This window comes from Cavia porcellus, unplaced genomic scaffold (assembly GCF_034190915.1).
Source record: "Cavia porcellus strain 051 isolate PalLab524CR breed Dunkin Hartley unplaced genomic scaffold, mCavPor4.1 scaffold_13, whole genome shotgun sequence".
NCBI classification, from domain to species: Eukaryota; Metazoa; Chordata; class Mammalia; order Rodentia; family Caviidae; genus Cavia; species Cavia porcellus.
This window is the reverse complement of record NW_026947496.1, coordinates 31,255,681-31,273,264: the sequence shown is the minus strand read 5'-3', so window position 1 is coordinate 31,273,264 and position 17,584 is coordinate 31,255,681. Positions and strand designations below refer to the sequence as shown.

Below are 17,584 nucleotides of genomic sequence, written 5' to 3'. Positions count from 1 at the left end.
GACAACCAGCTACAGCCAGAACACATGATTTCTTTTCCTTTTTTTACTTCTTTCGTCTTCCCTCCCATTTTCCTCCTGACTCTCTCCTTCCTCCACCCTTCCCTTCCTTCCATGGTGGGATGGAACCCAAGTCCTTGCACATGCAAGGCAAGTACACTACTACCAAGCTACATCCTAGCCCTTTTAAATGTTTTTAGTTTTGAGATAGGGTCTAGTTAAGTTGCTCAGGTTGGTCTGGAACTTGCAGTTCTTTTGCCTCAGCCTGCTGAGTAGCTGGGATTCCAAGTATGTCCTACCACGCCTGGGTAACTTGTGAAAATGAGGCAGACTAGAGATGTGTTGGTAGGATCCAAGGATCTGAAAGAGGTCTGCTGACCAGGAGCTGCTGTAGAAGGCTGTAGGCTCTCTGTGGCAGCTGGCTAGTTGGATGGTTGGTGTGCAGGGTCCTAAAGACCCTACTGGCTCCCTGTACAGGCAACCTCACCATCCTAAACTGACTCTGCATCACAGAACAGCAGTCTCAGCTCTCCATTGCCTGGTGCCTGCAAGGCCTTCTGCAGCCCCAAGGACTGTGAGCTTGTCCCTCTCAGCTGTCATCATAGGCAACCCTCCTGAGCCTGCAGCAGGCAGCAGCTAAACTGTAGCTGTGGGGACAGATGTCCCCAGAAGCCACTCTGCACTGCTCAGTCCATTGACTGACAGGCAGAGCTGGGGGCAGCAGGGAATCATCCTTTTACTCTGTGCTCAGTTTCTCTCCACTGCTTCTGAGTGGATGAGGCTCCATTTGGGAGTGGCTCCCCGATCCTGTTCATTTTTCCCTGTACTTTTTTTTAAAAAAAACTTTGTATGTTTGTTGGTGGTGTTGTTGTTTTTGGTCTTTATTTCTGCTGTTACTTATTTTTTTCTCCCCTACTGTTTTCTACACAGCGACATTGTGGGTTGGCCAGATCCCAGCAGGAAAATACATATGAAATGTTAGAAGGGAGTTGAAGATTGTTAATGCAAAGGCATGATCAGGGTTAGGGAAACTCAGGAGGAGATGAAGCCCTTGAGGTAGGAAGCACCTAGAAGCCACAAGGGCTGAAGCCTTGGGAAGGCTTTGGAGCAGGGATGACAGCACCTCTCACTGGTATCTTATGCTTTACTACACAAGCAGAAAGCCAGAGCTGGAGAAGCTGGTGGTGCAGTTGTAAGAGGCTGACTTTAGCCCCAGGGCAGGGTTGGCAAGTGGCACGGGGATATGGGGATTAGATACCCGCTTATAGCTAGATGTGAGACGACGGGGGAGCCAAGGGTCTGTCTTCTGTCACCGAGGCCTGTCGAGCCAGCTTCACATTGATGGGATCTGGGAAAGTCAAAGGGAAGGAGGGTGCCTGAACTGCTGAGTGTGGCTGAGTATATACCAGGACCGGCTTTTCATGGCTGTGTCATCTCCTGCCCAGTTGGCAGCTCTGCTCTTCCTGTCTTGGTGTATATTATCCTTTTTGGGATTCACAGGGGGCGCTTTGCCTTGCCACCAGCATTGGTCACATTGAGCTTGGCTTCTGGGGCTGTGGTTTCAGAGATGCCTGCCTGAGACAGGTCTCCTGGAGGAGACAGGGTGTGGGGTACTTTTCCTGACCCTTGACCAGAGAAGCCAGGAGCCATGGTTCTTTTTCTCTGAACACTTCTTGGCTCTGGCTGGTACAGGGAGACACAGTGGTTTGGCCATAAGCTTCCGTGGCCATCTGTGTATCCCAGGCTTCCTTGGAGGGCCTTACTTTCGTTTTCGGAGACCTGTGGGATGGTCTTTTTCCCACTGCTCTCCCAAGTCCCAGGAATTTCTCTGCACCCGCTCCCCATCACCACCCCCACCTGTCACTAAACCCCTGCATGTCCCCTCACAGATGTGCCTAGCTCCCTGGTGCTTTTGGGAGCCTTTCTGTCCCACCAACAGACAACTAGAAAATGGGAGACACCACATTTCTTACAGTCAGGTTGACATCCTGACATCAGAGAACATCCTCAAGAGGCTGCATAGATAGGCAAGTAATGGCCTTGCCACCAGTGCTCCCCAGGATGAGCTGTTGTGCACAGAGGAGATTTGGGAGCTGGCACTGAAAGATAGAGACTTGTCTGTTTTCTCCCCCCAGAAGAAGAAAGGTTTCTCTAGTATGTAGTTTCTGGAGATCAGAGGTTTTTCTTTGGGCTGTGGTCAGTACTGACCCATTCATAACTCTATTAATTACAGAAAGAAAGGGAAGCAGCACGACAACCAGCAATTCCTGTGGGCCCTTTTGCTTTGCTGTGAATAGGTCTGAGTTTGCTGCTGAGGGTGTGTCTGCAGTGAGCAGAAAGAGGCACATTTATTGGCTGGTTAAGGATGAGGTGGTTCAGCTTCCTGTGAGGCAAGTGCACGGCTTGGGGAGAGTGAGGTGAGCAGGGGTAGGGTGGGCAGCTCCTGCATTCTTCCCAGTCTGTCCCTCTGCTCTTACCATAGGTCACCTGTTTTGCTAGAGTGGCTTCAAATGGGGCTTTCAGTGTTTCATAAGCTGCAAAGAGCTATAAAGAAGAAACCAGGGGAAGAGCCAGAGCTCAGTACAGTGAGAAGCCACTGTGGGGGTCATGAGACAGACAAGACAGTGAGAAACCAGGCAGCTTTCCTAGCCCTGTCATGAGCAGACACAGACAGAGATGGGGCTTGACGTCCCCAGGCTTCCAAGAGTGAAAAACCAAGGGGAGAAAACCAATAACAAACTACCCACACCCAGTAGTGCCAGCTCAGTGCCTTTTACATTGGAGTTCAGTACACCATTACTAGAAGCACAGGGGAGTGCAGATCACAGGGTGTCACTGTCTTTGCTGTGCTGGTCATCCTGGATTGGACAGTCCCAGGGGGCCTGGTGGAAATGCACACTGTCAGGTGGGGCCCCAGCACACTGAGTGAGAGCCTACATTACAAAAATCCACATGTGATTCCTTTGTTTGAACTTTTTCTGTAAATGATCAAAAAGTACTTTAGACTTTATGTGATCTCTGCTGGGTCCTGTCAGTTCTGCTGTGTTTGCCCCAAAGCAGCCATAGACAATATGTGAATGCATGAGTACAGTGATGGCCCAGGAAGACTTTATTTGCAAAAACAGGTAGCAAGCCAGACCCTTTCATGGCTTGCCAGTCCCATTGTGTAGAGTTTATGGAATTATATTATTACCTATGCCCTTTATTTTGGTTAACTATAGATATACACTGTAATTCATAAATTATTTTGTAGTAGGACTAGGGGAGAATGTAACATGTTCTGATTTACCTGAGGAGCTGGTGTACAGCTCAGTGGTAGAGTGCTTATCTGGCCTGCAATGTTAATTTTTTAAAAATAAATCAAAATTTACCTGAAAGCTCTCCAAATTGCTTAGCTTGAAGAATTAAAACTTTTACCTTTCTCAGGTCTATTTCATTATGCCATATCTGTTTACTTTATCATCTTGTCATTGAAAAAGTCACATAAGCATGTGATCCAGGTGAGTTTCACCTGCCTAGGGGATCTCACGAACCCAGGGCACTGCAGGAGAGAGAAGTGGCCACAGAGATGGGCTATCCATGAGCCAAGTTGGTCTGAGGACTCTCAGCCGGGAGAAAAGTGGTGAGTACGCAGGAGTAGGCTGAGGACCTAAAGAGGCCGGGTATCTCAGTAGTGGAGCAGGAGTTTAGCAAGCACCAGGCCCAGGGTTCCTTCCCAGCACCACAGCAAAACGAAAGAAAGTGTGCGCTTTTCCTTTGTTTCTCATGGGCAGAAGTCAGATCTGGGTTTAAGTTAAATGTATATGTTGACTCAGAGAAAAAAAAGAGCTTCAGCTGTAGGGCTGTCTGTCCATCAAAGAAGAAGCTTCCTTCCCAGGAAGGGGTGGATGCCCTCTGCTGGCTAGGCCCAGTCTGAGGCCAGGGATCCTTCTTCAGATCCCTCCTTCATATGGGAGTTGGGACTGTGGACTTTAGCCCAGAAATAACAATCACCATACGTCTTGCTATACATTGGGGCTTGGGCTGAGAGGTCCACTGTGTTCTTGCTGGGTCCTCCCTAGAACACTAGAGACAGAGACCCATCTCATGCTGCCCCACATGAGAATCTCTGCCTTTTCTTTCCTGTAGGTGCTACACGAACCCCTGATCGACGAGGACCCTGTGTTCATCGCCACATGCACGGAACGTGAGCTGCGGAAGAGGAAAAAGCGGAAATTCAGCCTGTGGGTTCGGCAATGCTCCTCCACCGGTTTCATTGTCCAGGTGACTAGAGATGTGGGTGCTGTCAGGCCTGGGCCTGGGCCTGGGCCCGTGCTGACTGAGATCAGATTCTCTCATCTTTTAAGGCCACTCACTGAGGCAGGGCTGACTGCTCCCTCTACCTGAGGTAAGGGTGACCGTCCTGTCTCTGCACATCCTCCTGTGTAGTCCAACCCTTCAGATAAATTGGCTCAACCCCATAGACTGATGGATGAGAGCTGCTCCCTCTTGGTTCAACACCCATATGGTCACCTCTTTCTCTTGAGCATGGACACTTTTGCATTTTCTGACTTGTGAGTGACTGTCCCATGGGCATTCCAGGAGACTGACACCTCCACCCTTGTCTGCGATCCTCTAAGAGGGTAGGTGGCCCACTTTTGTACTGTTTTCCAACAGTTGCTTCACCTGCACCTGCCCTGGCTCCTCACATGCAGCCATGTCACCAGTCTTACATTCCCAAACATGCTGTGCACTAATGCAGGGCCAGGAGTCAGGATGGAGCATGGGAAGGGATTCTCCTGCTCTTTTCCTCAGGGTAGAGGGTGTCAGTTACTGGCAGCCAAGGGAGCATTGTCAGCTGGTACCTCTGGATGGCCTCTGGGCCCATCAGTATTTGCAGCTGGCCCATGTTCTCTAGAGGAGCTGGGGAAGGATGGATGAAGCCCTGTCTCTAAAGGTCTGGGGCATCACAGAAGTAAGGCTGTGTGATGTTTTGGGGTGTGAGCATTCCCTGAGGCATTGCTGTGTGGCCTCCCAGGGTTCTTCCTATCATAACATTGGTGTGGAACAGGCAGCATTAGTAACAGGTAGTATCAGTTTGCCCTGGGCAAAGTACAGACCTGTGTATCAATAAGCTTGCTTTCCTATTTTTAAATCTGTATATTTAAAAATTAATAAATCATAGAAACAATAAAAACTTCTCAGGAAAAATGACAAGTTTGATGTCGAAAGGTACATTTCCTGCCCTAAACATGTTTGACCCTGCTCAGACTGCAGGCTGGAAAATGTCTTTGCAGACCCCACCCTGACCTACCCAGAGGAACCTGTCACTGTGTGCTAGTGAGACTATCAGTATGATGCTGGTGTGCCTGGGAAGACATCTTACAATTTGTGTTTGTGTGTGTGTGTGTGTGTGTGTGTGTGTGTGTGTGTTTGTACATACATGTACATGTACTAGTGGAGGTTGAACCCAGGATCTTTGCACTGAGCTCATCCCCATCCTTTTACATTTGTGTATTCTGAGACAGAGTCTTGCTAAGTTGCCCAGGCAGGGCTCAAACTAGGAATCAAGCTCAGACGAGGAGTTGCACCCGTCAGGGATGGCATGCGTATTGGTGCCGTATGTGGGGGGCTGTTGTAGAGTAAGAAAATGCTTGTGGTTCCATGATGCCACTGTCTCAGGTCACCGCCTTTCATCTGGATGGAATGAGGCAGCACTGCATGGTGGGGATGAGGCTACATGGATGCTCGCTTGTCCATGGAGAAGTCCTGTTGTCCCCCATAGTACTGCTGAAGTCAGTGATACCAGCTGAGACCAGTAGGGTTTGGGGACAGCAGACACAGGGAGGCAACCCCTACAAGGTAGAGTCCTTGCAGAATTGGATTTTCCCAGCCCCTGTAACTCAGTCATGCCCTTAGGCTGAGATTTTTCAGATTACTGTTTTTTAATTACTTTTTGAGTGTGGATTCTGTTTTATATTCACTTTAAAAGCTCATTGCTGTATAGTGACAAATGCCTCAGGCTCAGGACTTGTGGACTCTGGCTGCTGCCAACTAGCCAACTAGCCAGACAACCTCCTGGCTGTGCCTTCTGGTTTCCTGAAGGAAACAGTGCCTGTCACTCAGTGCCCCCTCCCCTGTGACAGCTGCTGTGTCCATGTCCACTCCTCCTGAGGAGTCTGCTGAGCCTGTGTGGGCAAAGCCAGCTGAGGATCTCACATGGTCTTGTGACCACATAGTCCTCCACATCTTATCTGAGGGCCAGAGCTCTCAGCTGCTCACTGATGTTTGGAAAAACACGTGGCTGCAGGGGAGCAAGAGGCCCCAGACGGTGCTGAATGTAGTGTCAGGCAAGAGCAGACCTTCGATCCCAGACGTGCAGGTTCATGCTGATAGGAAATCCTCTTACGACATTCAGTGTCTTTTCTGATTAAATTGTACTAGCATCAAAGCATGAAAACTCCAGACTATCTATAATTCCCATAAATATATTACGTAAAACTAGCCAACTGAGGACATCATTAGCATATCTGTCTAAACAAACACATATTGAGAATCCTGGCTACTTCACTTACACAAGGATATTTTTGTAAGCATTTTCTGTTGTTAAATATATTTTCTATGTTTTAAAGAAGTATACTATATTCTATTATACCCACACGTACAATCAGGCTCCGCTAATGTAGTTTAATTAGGTTGTTGTTAATTTTTTTTTGCTATTACAGAAACACTTCCATGGACGTGATGTTAAACATGTAAACCCATTAGTACATTTCTGACTACTACCTTGGGTTGAATTCCTCAAAGTGTAAATCATGAGTAAAATTGAATGAATAATTTTTAACATTTTAAAATATTTATAATTGACAACTGCATAAATTTGTTGTGTCCAGTGTGACATTCTGAAATATGTGTATATTATGAAGTGGCGAGATTGTTAATTAACATGTTAACAATGTGTGAGAACTCTTACAATCTCATGGCAGTTTTCTGGAACCTGATCCATTATCATCAGCCTTTGTTACTGTATTGTGCTTACTGCTTTTATCCGACTGAAATTTTAAACCCTATAGCCAACATCTCAACACTCCCCCACCAGGGCTTTGCTAACCACCATTCTACTCTCTGCTTCTATGATTTCGTATATAAGTGAGGTCATACAGTACCTGTGTTTCTGTGCCTGGCTTATTGTACTTAACATCCTCCAGGTTGTTGCTGTAAATGATGGGATTTTCCTCTTAAGGCTGAATGGTTTTCCATTGTATACACACTTCCTTTCGCTCTGTTGATGGGTAGTTGATGGGTGTCTCTGTCAGTGTACCTCTTTACTGTTTTCCATAATGGCTGCACTTCAAGGTTTCCAACCGATAGTGCAGATTTTCTTGCAAAAATTTCCATATCCCCAATTGACTCTGTGTTCCATGCTCATTCCTGGATCCTCGCTGACACTGTTTGGGTTGGGAAGATGGGGTTCACTGTTGGTCCATATGAAAATTGACTTCTGTCTGTTTCCAGGAGTAAAGTTATGTCATCCCCATCTTGCTGGCTTTGGTTGGAGGGGGACTGCTCTGTTATCATTATGACCTTGAGATCTGTGGGTGTGCAGAATGCCCACTCAAAGAGCGTGAATTCTGAGACACACTCCTCTTGCCCCATGCACACACACTTCCCAGTGATTCTCCCAACTGAGAATCTCCCACTGAGATGTATTCATGAAGGGAGTGTGATTGGCAAATGGATTATGGTTCTAAACTAGTTAGAGGGAAATTGTCATGGCAGGCCTGGTCTGGCCAGGTGAGCCCTTTTCCTGGCAGAGAAGATACAGAATAGAAAGGCCCTCACTTGATAAACAGGAACCACTGCTGGTCTAAAGGTGAAAGGGCCTTCTGGAGAGGAATGTAGGAGGCCCAGGGAGCCAAGAAGTTGACTGGTAGAAACAGGAATCTCAGGCCTACAAATATAGGAAATGACCCAAATGTACCAGAGGATTCCAGGCACCAGACAGGAACTTGGGGCATACTCCAATCTCATCTTTGTGTCCCTAAGCAGAAAAGCACTTGAGCCTTGCTGAGATTGACAGATGAGACTCCATAAGCTCCTGAGTTGTTATGGGAATAAAAAACAAAACAAAACAAAAAAACCAGTGCACAGAAACCTAAATGACAAACCTGGCTGTGTGTGTTAATTATTGCAAGGGGAACCCATCACTTCCTAAAAAGTTCTTTGTTCTTTCCAAGTACACTTGCTACATGACCTGCTTCCCCATTGGATCAGTATCACCTAAGCATATAATCTTATTGTACTTACAATCTTGTTGATTGCTTGTATCTATAACCCACATTATACCCATGTGTTTGTGCTCTGTAAAACTTCCGATGAGAAATGAGGTCCTTGACAACCAATTTTGGGTCCCCTCTCTCCCCTCAAGAGCATATTTGTCCCCCTCAATAAATATTTCCTTTTCTTAACCTTCACTGTTCTTTAAAATTCATCTTCCATTTTAGAGAACACAAATTTAGTGTATCAGACATCTAACAGGTTAAAGTTATAATATTTACATTATATCATGATTAGAGGTCCTAATATTCCTGTATCAATAGAACTGAGAGCTCCCCATGGAGACCCTGAACATTCCAGAGAAGCAGCTTTGTTCTCCATAGGGGAGGATGCTACCCAGGACCTCCTGGAAGAGTTCATGGCTTCAGTCACAGACAGGGTCAGACCTTTTTTTTCCTGTGCTGGGAATAGAAGATAAGGCCTTTGCATGAGCTACATCCCGGATGTGTTTTTGGTCTAGCTAAGTGGCTAAGTTGCCTTAGCTAGGCTGGAACTTGCTATTCTTCAAGCTATTCTCCACTCTGCCCCCACTTTGGAGATGAGCACAGAGTAGACAGAGGACTTCATGCTAAATGTAGCACATCCTACTGGCAGCCTTGGCCTCGGGCAAGAGCTGATTTTCACCCTGTCGTACCTAGCTAGCAGATCAGCCTTTACCTTTATCTGTAGCAGAGATGGTGAACCTTATGGTAAGCATGCTGCAGTGGGCTGCTTGTATCATTGAAAGCTCTAAGAAGTTTGTTATCACTGACCCATGGTAAACGTAAGGGACCCTCACAGTTCAGGATTGCTAGTGGATTTGTATTGACCTCGACTGCCAGGCTTGGTGCTTGTGGCTGCTTGGCCTATTTCTTCTCCATCCTGACCTTTCACACAGAAGCATCTCACTGAGTCATCAGCTGATTGGGTGTAAGGTGACTTGGGGGACTGCTCCCACCCTGAGGACAGAGGCCCACTTTTCCCAGCTCTGGGCTCCTGGCTGCTGGGTGTGTGCTGACTCCGTGTGTCTCCCTACAGATTTATGTCCACTTGAAGGAAGGTGGGGGCCCCGATGGGCTGGATGCACTAAAGAGCAAGCCCCAGCTCCACAGCATGGTGGCCAGGAGCCTGTGCCGAGATGCAGCTGGCAAGAACTACATCATCTTCACAGGGCCCAGCATCACCAGCCTGACATTGTTTGAAGAGTTTGAAAAGCAAGGTTTGTTATGCAGGGTGCCAGTGTGGCCCACTGCCAGGGTTGGTGGAGGGTGGTGGTGCAGAGTGTAATGACCATAGACCATAGGGTACCAGGCAACAAGGGGTCCTGGTGACTTCAAAATGTATGAGTTCTGGCCACAATTTCAGGGATGCACTGGCACTAAGTTTGGCTTGGTGTTCTGGACACTGTTTTGTGTATCTTTTTCTGTATGGCTGTGGGCATCGTGACCTCTTCCTTGGCAGATGAGAAGTGTTTAGACAGGGAACGAGCTAGTGGCCTCCAGGAGGTCTCAGATCCTCTGGGCTTAGATGCCAGGCCCCTTGTCACAAAGGTTGGGCAGTCCCAGTGCTGTAGCAGACGAGCTTCCTAGGGGAGATTTCCTGGCTAGCATCCCAGGGCAAGCATGCTGCCCTTAGCCATCCTGCAGTCAGGCTGAGATCTCATCTTCTCCGGGAAGCACGCAAAGCACCATGCTAATACAGCAGCCACTCGGGCACAGATCTTTTCTGCAGCCATACAGCAGGTACAGCCTTAATACTAGCCCCTCTCAGGTTGCGGAGGCCTCAGATGCAGCAAGGTGGGGAAGCAGCTGGTCTCTGCTTCTTGTAGCAGGGCTGCATCTGACTCATCTGTGCAGCCCATGCCCACAGGGCTCGACAGTTTGTGTTGACCCCAACCAAGCAACGTGATGGGCTAGAAGGAAGAGCTGTGGAGACTGGCCCCACCACTGCTGAAGCAGTCACATTGAAGAATAGGGTTCTGCTGCCAAGCCAGTGGGGAAAGCCAGGGCCACTGTCCCTGCCCTTAAGCCACAGAGGTGATGCATGCATGGCAGCCCCTGCTGACTTCTGTGTGTGATAGGTGCTCCCTGATGCACCATCAGCCTGAGCCAGAACTCTGGGTAATGTGCAAAGCTGGCTCAGGATGTGCCTGGGTGAGGTTGATGGAGCATATGGAGGCCCTGGGGGTGACCTGGGCCACTGGGGCTGTCTCCCCAAAGGCCATGTCCTTCTCCTAGGAGCAGAGAGGAAAGGACTTTCCTAGCTCAGGAAGTTAGGAGACCAGGGAGGGAATCATCCTCTAGAAGAAGGTAATGAGATGCAGAATTTGGATTTTTTTCAAGAGAAGTTAGGTAACAGATAAAAAAGATCTCGTTGCCTATTTTAGAAGCATCTGGTTACTGAGCTCTGCCACACATAGGCTCTGTCTGCAGTGATGGGGGAGGTAGTTCCCTGTCAGTGTGCCCTCACCAAGGGTCAGGGACAGCTGTGCCCACCCCAGGACCAACTGGATGATCTAGGCTTGTGTCTATGCCCCAGTGAGGCACTCCGTGTTTGCCCTGCAGTTGTGACCCAGGTTTTTGCCCTTGAGCTTCATTCCTCTTGTCTGAGTGTGTGATAACTTACCAAGTGGGGAAGTTTCTGGTGCATGTAGAATGCTGTGCTTGGCATGGTGCTGAGCACAGGTGGGCCCCTTTGATGAGATTGCTTTTGGTATAGCTGGTCCGCTGCTGCGTCATGGCTTTTCCCATAGTCTCAGGACATGTAAAAGCCTGGGGGTGATATCAGGAGGAGACCCAACTTCAGCTGTCTTCTGAGGGCTCCCTGAGGGCCTGTGTCCTGTCTCTCCCTCTTTGGTATGTGGAGTTGGGGTTCCTGGGCTCTATGACAGCGTGAGTGTGACTGCATTTCCCCTCAGGGATCTACTGCTGCGGTCTGCTCAGCCCCCGGAAGAGCGACTGTACAGGCCTCCCAGCATCCATGCTGGCCAGCCCAGCCACACCCCCTGCCCGTGGCCAGCACCAGATCAAGACGAAGGGAAATATGTCCCTGATCTGCTGGTACAACAAGGGCCACTTCCGCTTCCTGACCAATGCCTATTCTCCAGTGCAGCAAGGTGAGTTTGGGCTGGGCTGGGGTCCCCGGGGGACTCTGAGCCCCTAAAGCACAAGTGCCAGGCAGTTCGAAGCTTATGCAAAATTCATGGGATACTGGCTGGGTCACTGACTGCCACCTCTGTGTGGCGTGGAGGAGGTTCCTGAGCCCAGACTATGGGATCTGTAGGCTTGTACACATGGTGTGGTAATTTCAAAGATCTCCTTATCATCCAAGATGTTGCAAAATGTCTTCTCTGAGGGGGTTTAAGTTACCACCCTTACCACCTCTCATGCTTCCTAAGAAGCCAGGCACCTGCCTGTGTTGGCTGCCTATTGGAAATCTGTTCACAATAAAGGACTCATTAGCCAGAGTTTCACATTTAAAGGAACCTCTCCTGCCTCCCTTGTTCCCCTTCCCATTTGAACATTTTCTTCTTACTTCCTAATGCCTGTCATCCATTTGGGTCATTATTCGTGCATGGTTGTTTTTCTGATATGTATAATGGTGTGTTGAGTGACTTCACACATGAATCTTTGGGTGAATCTAAAAGCAGCAGGCAGGGTCAACGGATAGGGGCACTGTTAAGTTTCTGAAGTCCTGTTGCCTCCAGGCTGTGCTATTTACTGTAGGACAGTCATAGAGAGATTTTTTTTTTTCTGCATTTGTTTCCTTTTGTTGTCACCATGGCTATGTTTTAATGTAAAGTTTTTATTCCTGCAAAGGCAACTGTTGATGACTCTGCCCTCATGGTGTCAATAGTCCGTGTTTGTGCTGAGGCCAAATAGTGCCCACAGGCCGTACAGCATCCTGATCCGTCACTTAGACTTGCATAGTGGTGGCTGCATGTCCACCAATGTGCTTGGGGTCTGAGTGCAGCTGGGAACAGGACTTCCAGCTGCGAGTACTGGGGCTCTCTGGCCGTGTGAATCTGTGAGTCAGATGTGTACAAGGTAGCTGTGCACCTGGGCTCTTGAAAGCTGTGGGGACACTGCATACCCCTGTTTCTCCCAGGTCCTTCCTGTGAAGTGCCACTACTTCTAGGGAAAAAGAAAGATCCCAGCTCAACTTTGCATGCAGGTCTGTCCTTGCTCAACTCCTCACCTGTCCCTTGTGACATTTGAGGGGCAGCATGGGTCTGGCCCCAGGTAAAGATGCCTATGAGCTTTTGATGGATGACCTTTTTAATTTGGCCTTATCCACTTTCATAATCCTGCAGATTCCTTGTAATATATGAAAAACTGGCATGTGGGGGAAGGACATAGCTATAGGGATGAATGCCTCCTGTGGGGCCCATAAAAGCAGAGACAGTGACCCAGCAGGCCTAAATTGGCTGGCCAGCAGTAGCTTGGGCAGCACAGCAATGGGGGTGATCGGTCCCCTTGTAGCTTTCAGGCACCCAGGTGGAACTTGTGGATCATGCAGAGGAAAGAATACTGGAGAGTCGGAGCAGTGGACAGTATAAAGGGTGCCCTCCATCCCTTTCCCCAGGGCCCCAGGAGTCCTGAGAACATGAAGCAGGTGAGATTCCTGCTCTTCTGAGTCTGGATCGCAGCTCTGGGGGAGGCAGCCAGAGGCAGCTCCCATCCTCCTGACGTCACCTGGTGTGCAGTTCCATGCTCTTCCTTCTTCCAGCCTCGCTGAGTAGGAGTTGTCTTGAGTCACCTTTCTGTACTTCCAGGCCTGGTCAGGCAGCTCCCTACCCACGCCACTTGGAGCTGCCTTTGAGTCTGTCATCGTCCCTGCACCCGTGATACCCATGACTTGAGGCAGAGTCTCTGTGGCAGACACTAGGCGCTCACTTCGCCTTGACATCTCCTTGCCCTTTGGAGATCTTGGGTATTGGTTGTTCTTCACCCCTCTCCTCATCACTGTGAGGGGCTGCAGTTGTGTTCGCAGAGCGGTTGAGAGCAGGCAGAAGGACTGAGTGCTGTCTTCCTGCAGGTGTCATCATTAAGAGGAGGAGTGGAGAGATCCCCTGTCCCCTGGCCGTAGAGGCCTTTGCTGCCCACCTCAGCTACATCTGCAGATACGATGACAAGTATAGCAAGTAAGTGCACAGGTGTTTGGAAGAGGGTGGTGCGTCATAGCAGGGGCGGTGGAGATGGTCAGTAGCTTCTTCCATTTGAGTTCTAGTTGCTGAGGCTCACGGAATCCTGGGCTTGGCCTGCACTGCTCACCTCTGAAGCCTGTGGCCTCCTCTCTCACCCACTGCCCAGGTGTCCCCTCTTTGTGCAGTCATGTCCCCCTGGCCCCCTCTCCCCTAGTACCTACAGCCTCTGAGGCACCAACCCAGGGCCTTTTCTATAATTCTTTAGTTCTTTCAAATACAAATGCCTAAGACCTGGTGTGGGCTGTGGTGAGAATATAGCAGTCTGTAGACACAGGACACACTTAGTGCATGTGGCAGAGCATCCACAGAGCATCACCACAGTGTCTCTAGAACCCAGGGGAAGACTGTAGTGGAGCCAGGGTGTCTGCCCGGCTCCTTGAGCGGAACCCACATCTCCTGCCTTTTTCGAGCTAGGGAGGGAGAAGCAGGGCCGGGTTCTCTCTGCACACTTTCACCTATCTGCAGAGGAAAGCCACATGCTGGGGACATGAGCCAGATGCTCCATGCCTGGTCCTGGCTATTTCCACAGGTTGTTACAGAGAAACTGTGCATGCCTCCCTGTGCTGGGCATGGTGGAGTATGGAGGATTCTGGCTTTCAAGCACCATATAATGGGGCACAGAGATGAACACATGGGTGGAGAATGAACACAGTGTGCTGAGACAGTGTCTGGAAGGTCTGGAGGGCAGAGGGGCAGTGAGGGTGCACTTCGGAAGAAGTGACTTGTAGGTCCAAGCTGCGGAATGGGGAAGAGCACTGGCCGAGTGTTCATGGATTGGGAAGCACGGGGCTGTAGGGCTGGCCATGCTGTGGGCTAGCCCAGGAGACTTGCATCGCTGTCCAGCTTCACAGTGCCCACGTCCATTCTGATTTCTTGAGAGGTGTTGTTTTACTGTCTAGAATTCAATGTGACAGCCTCAGGTTGCCACCCCACCCTACCCTAGTCCCGATCCCCACCACCGCCTCCAGGAGAGCCTGTGACAGTCCTGTGGCTGGGTCCTGGGCCTCTGGGCATTCCTCCAGGTGCGTGAACCGTGGCCCTCCATCTTGGCCCCTTATTCACAGGTACTTCATCTCTCACAAACCCAACAAGACCTGGCAGCAGGTGTTCTGGTTTGCCATCAGCATTGCCGTCAATAATGCCTACATCCTGTACAAGATGTCAGATGCCTACCATGTCAGCAGGTATAGCCGAGCGCAGTTCGGGGAGAGACTTGTCAGGGAGCTCCTGGGCCTAGAGGATGTGTCACCAGCTCCCTGAGGCCAGGCAGGCCCAGGCATGGCAGGAGGAGGAGGAAGAGGAGGGAGCCCGCTGTCATTGTCGCCTGCCACCAGAGACCTCATGTGTGAAGAGCGTGTTCCTTCACAAGTGCCCTGTGGCTCTTCAGACACCCACGGAGCCTGTGGATTACTGTGCAGGTGAACAGAGAGAGGGCTGTGGCCACAGAAGGCATCACCAGAGGACCAGCCTGGCATTCTGAGATCACCTGTCTCACAGGGTGACACATTCAAGGTCATGCAGGTGCACACGGAGCTGGGGACAAACAGGGACGGTGCAGGTGTGTCAGGGAGGAGGGAGTTTCCCATACTCCCCTCCTGCCAGCAGCTTAGTGGTCTCTTGGAAGAAGAAACACAACCGGTGCCATTAAAACACAGAGATGGGATGGCGAGCATTTGTTCCTGTCCTCTGTGGGGGTGGCGGTGAGAGGGAGCCACCAGGATTGCCGTGAAGGGTGATGGTGTTTTTTATTTTTAAATATATCTTCAGGTTATTTTCTTACTGTTGCTTAAGGTCTACTGTAACAGGGAGGTGACCCCTCTCCTGCCTGCACCCCTCACTGTCCCTTGCATGACCACAGTCTGTGTCTGTGCCTGCCGCAGGTGAGAAGGGCCACTGGCTCCCAGGACACCATGGTTGCAGGCCATGAGCTTTGTCACAGTTGTCGTTGTTGGCAGAGTTACTTGTTTTGAAAAACTATGTAGCATTGCTGAAACACACAGTTCTCTCCAGAGGACCCTCTGCTAATAATCCTGTCCGTGCAGTGACCCTGGCAGCCTCTGCTGCTCTGAGAGGTGCCGCCGGCCTTGGAGAGCACCGGCCTTGTGGTCACATCCTAGGTTAGGTGTGATTTGACCCCAGCATGGGCAAGGGGATCTCCCTAGACCTGGGCGCTTCCCAGCTCTCCTGCAGGCAGTTGAGAGGCCTGACTGTCCCACAGCAAGAATGAGGGGCTTCTGAATTACCTGATCCCCCTCCAACCCTGTTTACGTAACCACCTCATTTCTACAAATGCAGAATCTATTCTACTCAGGCTTGGGATGGTTCTCCTTGTTCACGCGTGGTTCCCTCAGTGGTGCCGGCAGCATGCTCCCAGCTCCGCGTCACTCCCCACCTGGTCACGGCGACTGTCCCCACCCTGTGGTTTGAATTCGATGCCACGGATTGTAGGCCAAATTTTAGATTGTGTTTCAAAACACCCTCGCCGTGCCCTTTAATTGGGTTGAAAGCACTTTTACCACATGGAGAAATATATTTTTAATTTGTGATGCTTTTCTACAAGGTCCACTATTTCTGAGTTCATGTGTTTCCAATACTTCGGGAGACTAATGAAAGCTGATGAATTTTGTTTCCTGTCCAAATAAGTTAAATAAAAATAAAAGTCTATTTAGATGTTGATTCTTTGTTGATATGTGGATTTGTTTAAAAGGCCTTAGACAAAAACACAAGCCACTGTCCTGTACAGTCTGGTGCCTGCATTCTGGGTACCGAGGACCCCTGAGCTGTTTATGAGAAGTTTAGCTAAGTGGTGATGCTGAGCAGCACAGCTGGTGACAGTGGTCATTTGGGGAGGACAGCAGCCCCATCCACAGTTCCAGTTATCTGAGGTCAGCTGCAATCTAAAAATAGTACATAGAAAACTCCAGAAATAAACAGTTCCTAAGTTTGTTTTATTTATTTATTTATTTATTTAGTCTTTTTCCTTTTTTATCGGTACCGGGGATCGATCTCAGGACTGCCTGCTTGCAAGGCAGGTGCTTATGCCGCTGAGCTAAATCCCCAGCCCCTAATTCCTAAGTTTTAAACAGCTTTTATTATAGTATATTATTATAACTGTCCTGTTTTATCATCATCCTTTACTGTACCTAATTCATAAGTTATACTTTGTCTGAGGTATGTACCTACAGGGTTTGGTACCACCCATGGTTTGGGGTACCCACTGGAGTCCGCAAACATTCCCTCTGCCGAAGGGAGGACCGTGTAGACATTTCGGTGCCCACCCCTCTGAGGAACCTGCAGGCCAGCCTTCTCCTGCCGTCAGCTGTCCTTCATGTGTTGTGTGTCTTCTCAGTTGACAGGAGACGTTGTACTCCAGGGCAGCTGGAGACTGGTCACAGAAGGTGGTGCCTCTTCTGGCTCTGAGACCCGATTTCCTGTTGATAAGGGGAAGCACTTTGGGCCTGCAGGGAGGCTGAGCGGACTCAGTCATAAGGTGTAGGGGGTGGGGGTGGGGTGGGAGTGTGTGTGGAGAGTCTGTTTCAAAATGGTGTGTTATGGATTAGGAAGACTCAGGACCTGACTTAGAAACTGCTTGTCAAGCAGCCTCAGTGGCCCTGAGGTGGACACTGGCTACCCCTGGTGACCAGGAAAGGCCCTGTGTGAATCAGCTTTCTGTTGCTGGGCACAGTGTCTGAAACGCTGATGGGCAAAGCCTGTGTGACTCAGAGGACCCCGGGGGGCTGCACTCTCTCCCTGTGGACAGGCAGGGGGAGATCTGTGGCACCCAGGCTGCCTGCACCAGGCTGCACCCTCCCACAGCAGCCACTGCTGTCCTGGGCTGTGAGAGGACGGGTCACCAGTCACTGTGAGTTCAGAGTCCCTTCCCTTGGGTGCTTTTCTCATCCTCCACAGAGGGGTGTGTGTTTCTGGTTCAATAACTGCTGAAGCTGAAGCTGAGCTCAGAGTTTAGGATAGGGAGGAGCCCCTTGCTGAGCATCCCGGACTAATTCCACCTCATAGCCACAGGGAGTCCAGCTCTGGAGTTGTCAGAGGGACCTGAGGTCTGGGCCAAGCAACCCTCTGCTCCAT

General features: G+C 49.8%; 1 protein-coding gene across 1 annotated transcript in view; it reads left to right on the top strand.

The window, feature by feature from the left end:
• The window catches only part of Pgbd5 (piggyBac transposable element derived 5), a 57,657-nt gene extending 41,483 nt beyond the window's left edge, over positions 1–16,174 (top strand). Inside the window, exons 3-7 of the mRNA XM_003473488.5 lie at positions 4,126–4,260; positions 9,331–9,511; positions 11,210–11,407; positions 13,330–13,435; positions 14,563–16,174. Of these exons, the coding sequence (XP_003473536.1) occupies positions 4,126–4,260; positions 9,331–9,511; positions 11,210–11,407; positions 13,330–13,435; positions 14,563–14,758 (816 nt within the window). The 3' untranslated portion in view covers positions 14,759–16,174. The remainder of the gene's footprint in view (positions 1–4,125; positions 4,261–9,330; positions 9,512–11,209; positions 11,408–13,329; positions 13,436–14,562) is intronic.
• The last annotated feature ends 1,410 nt before the right edge of the window (positions 16,175–17,584 follow it).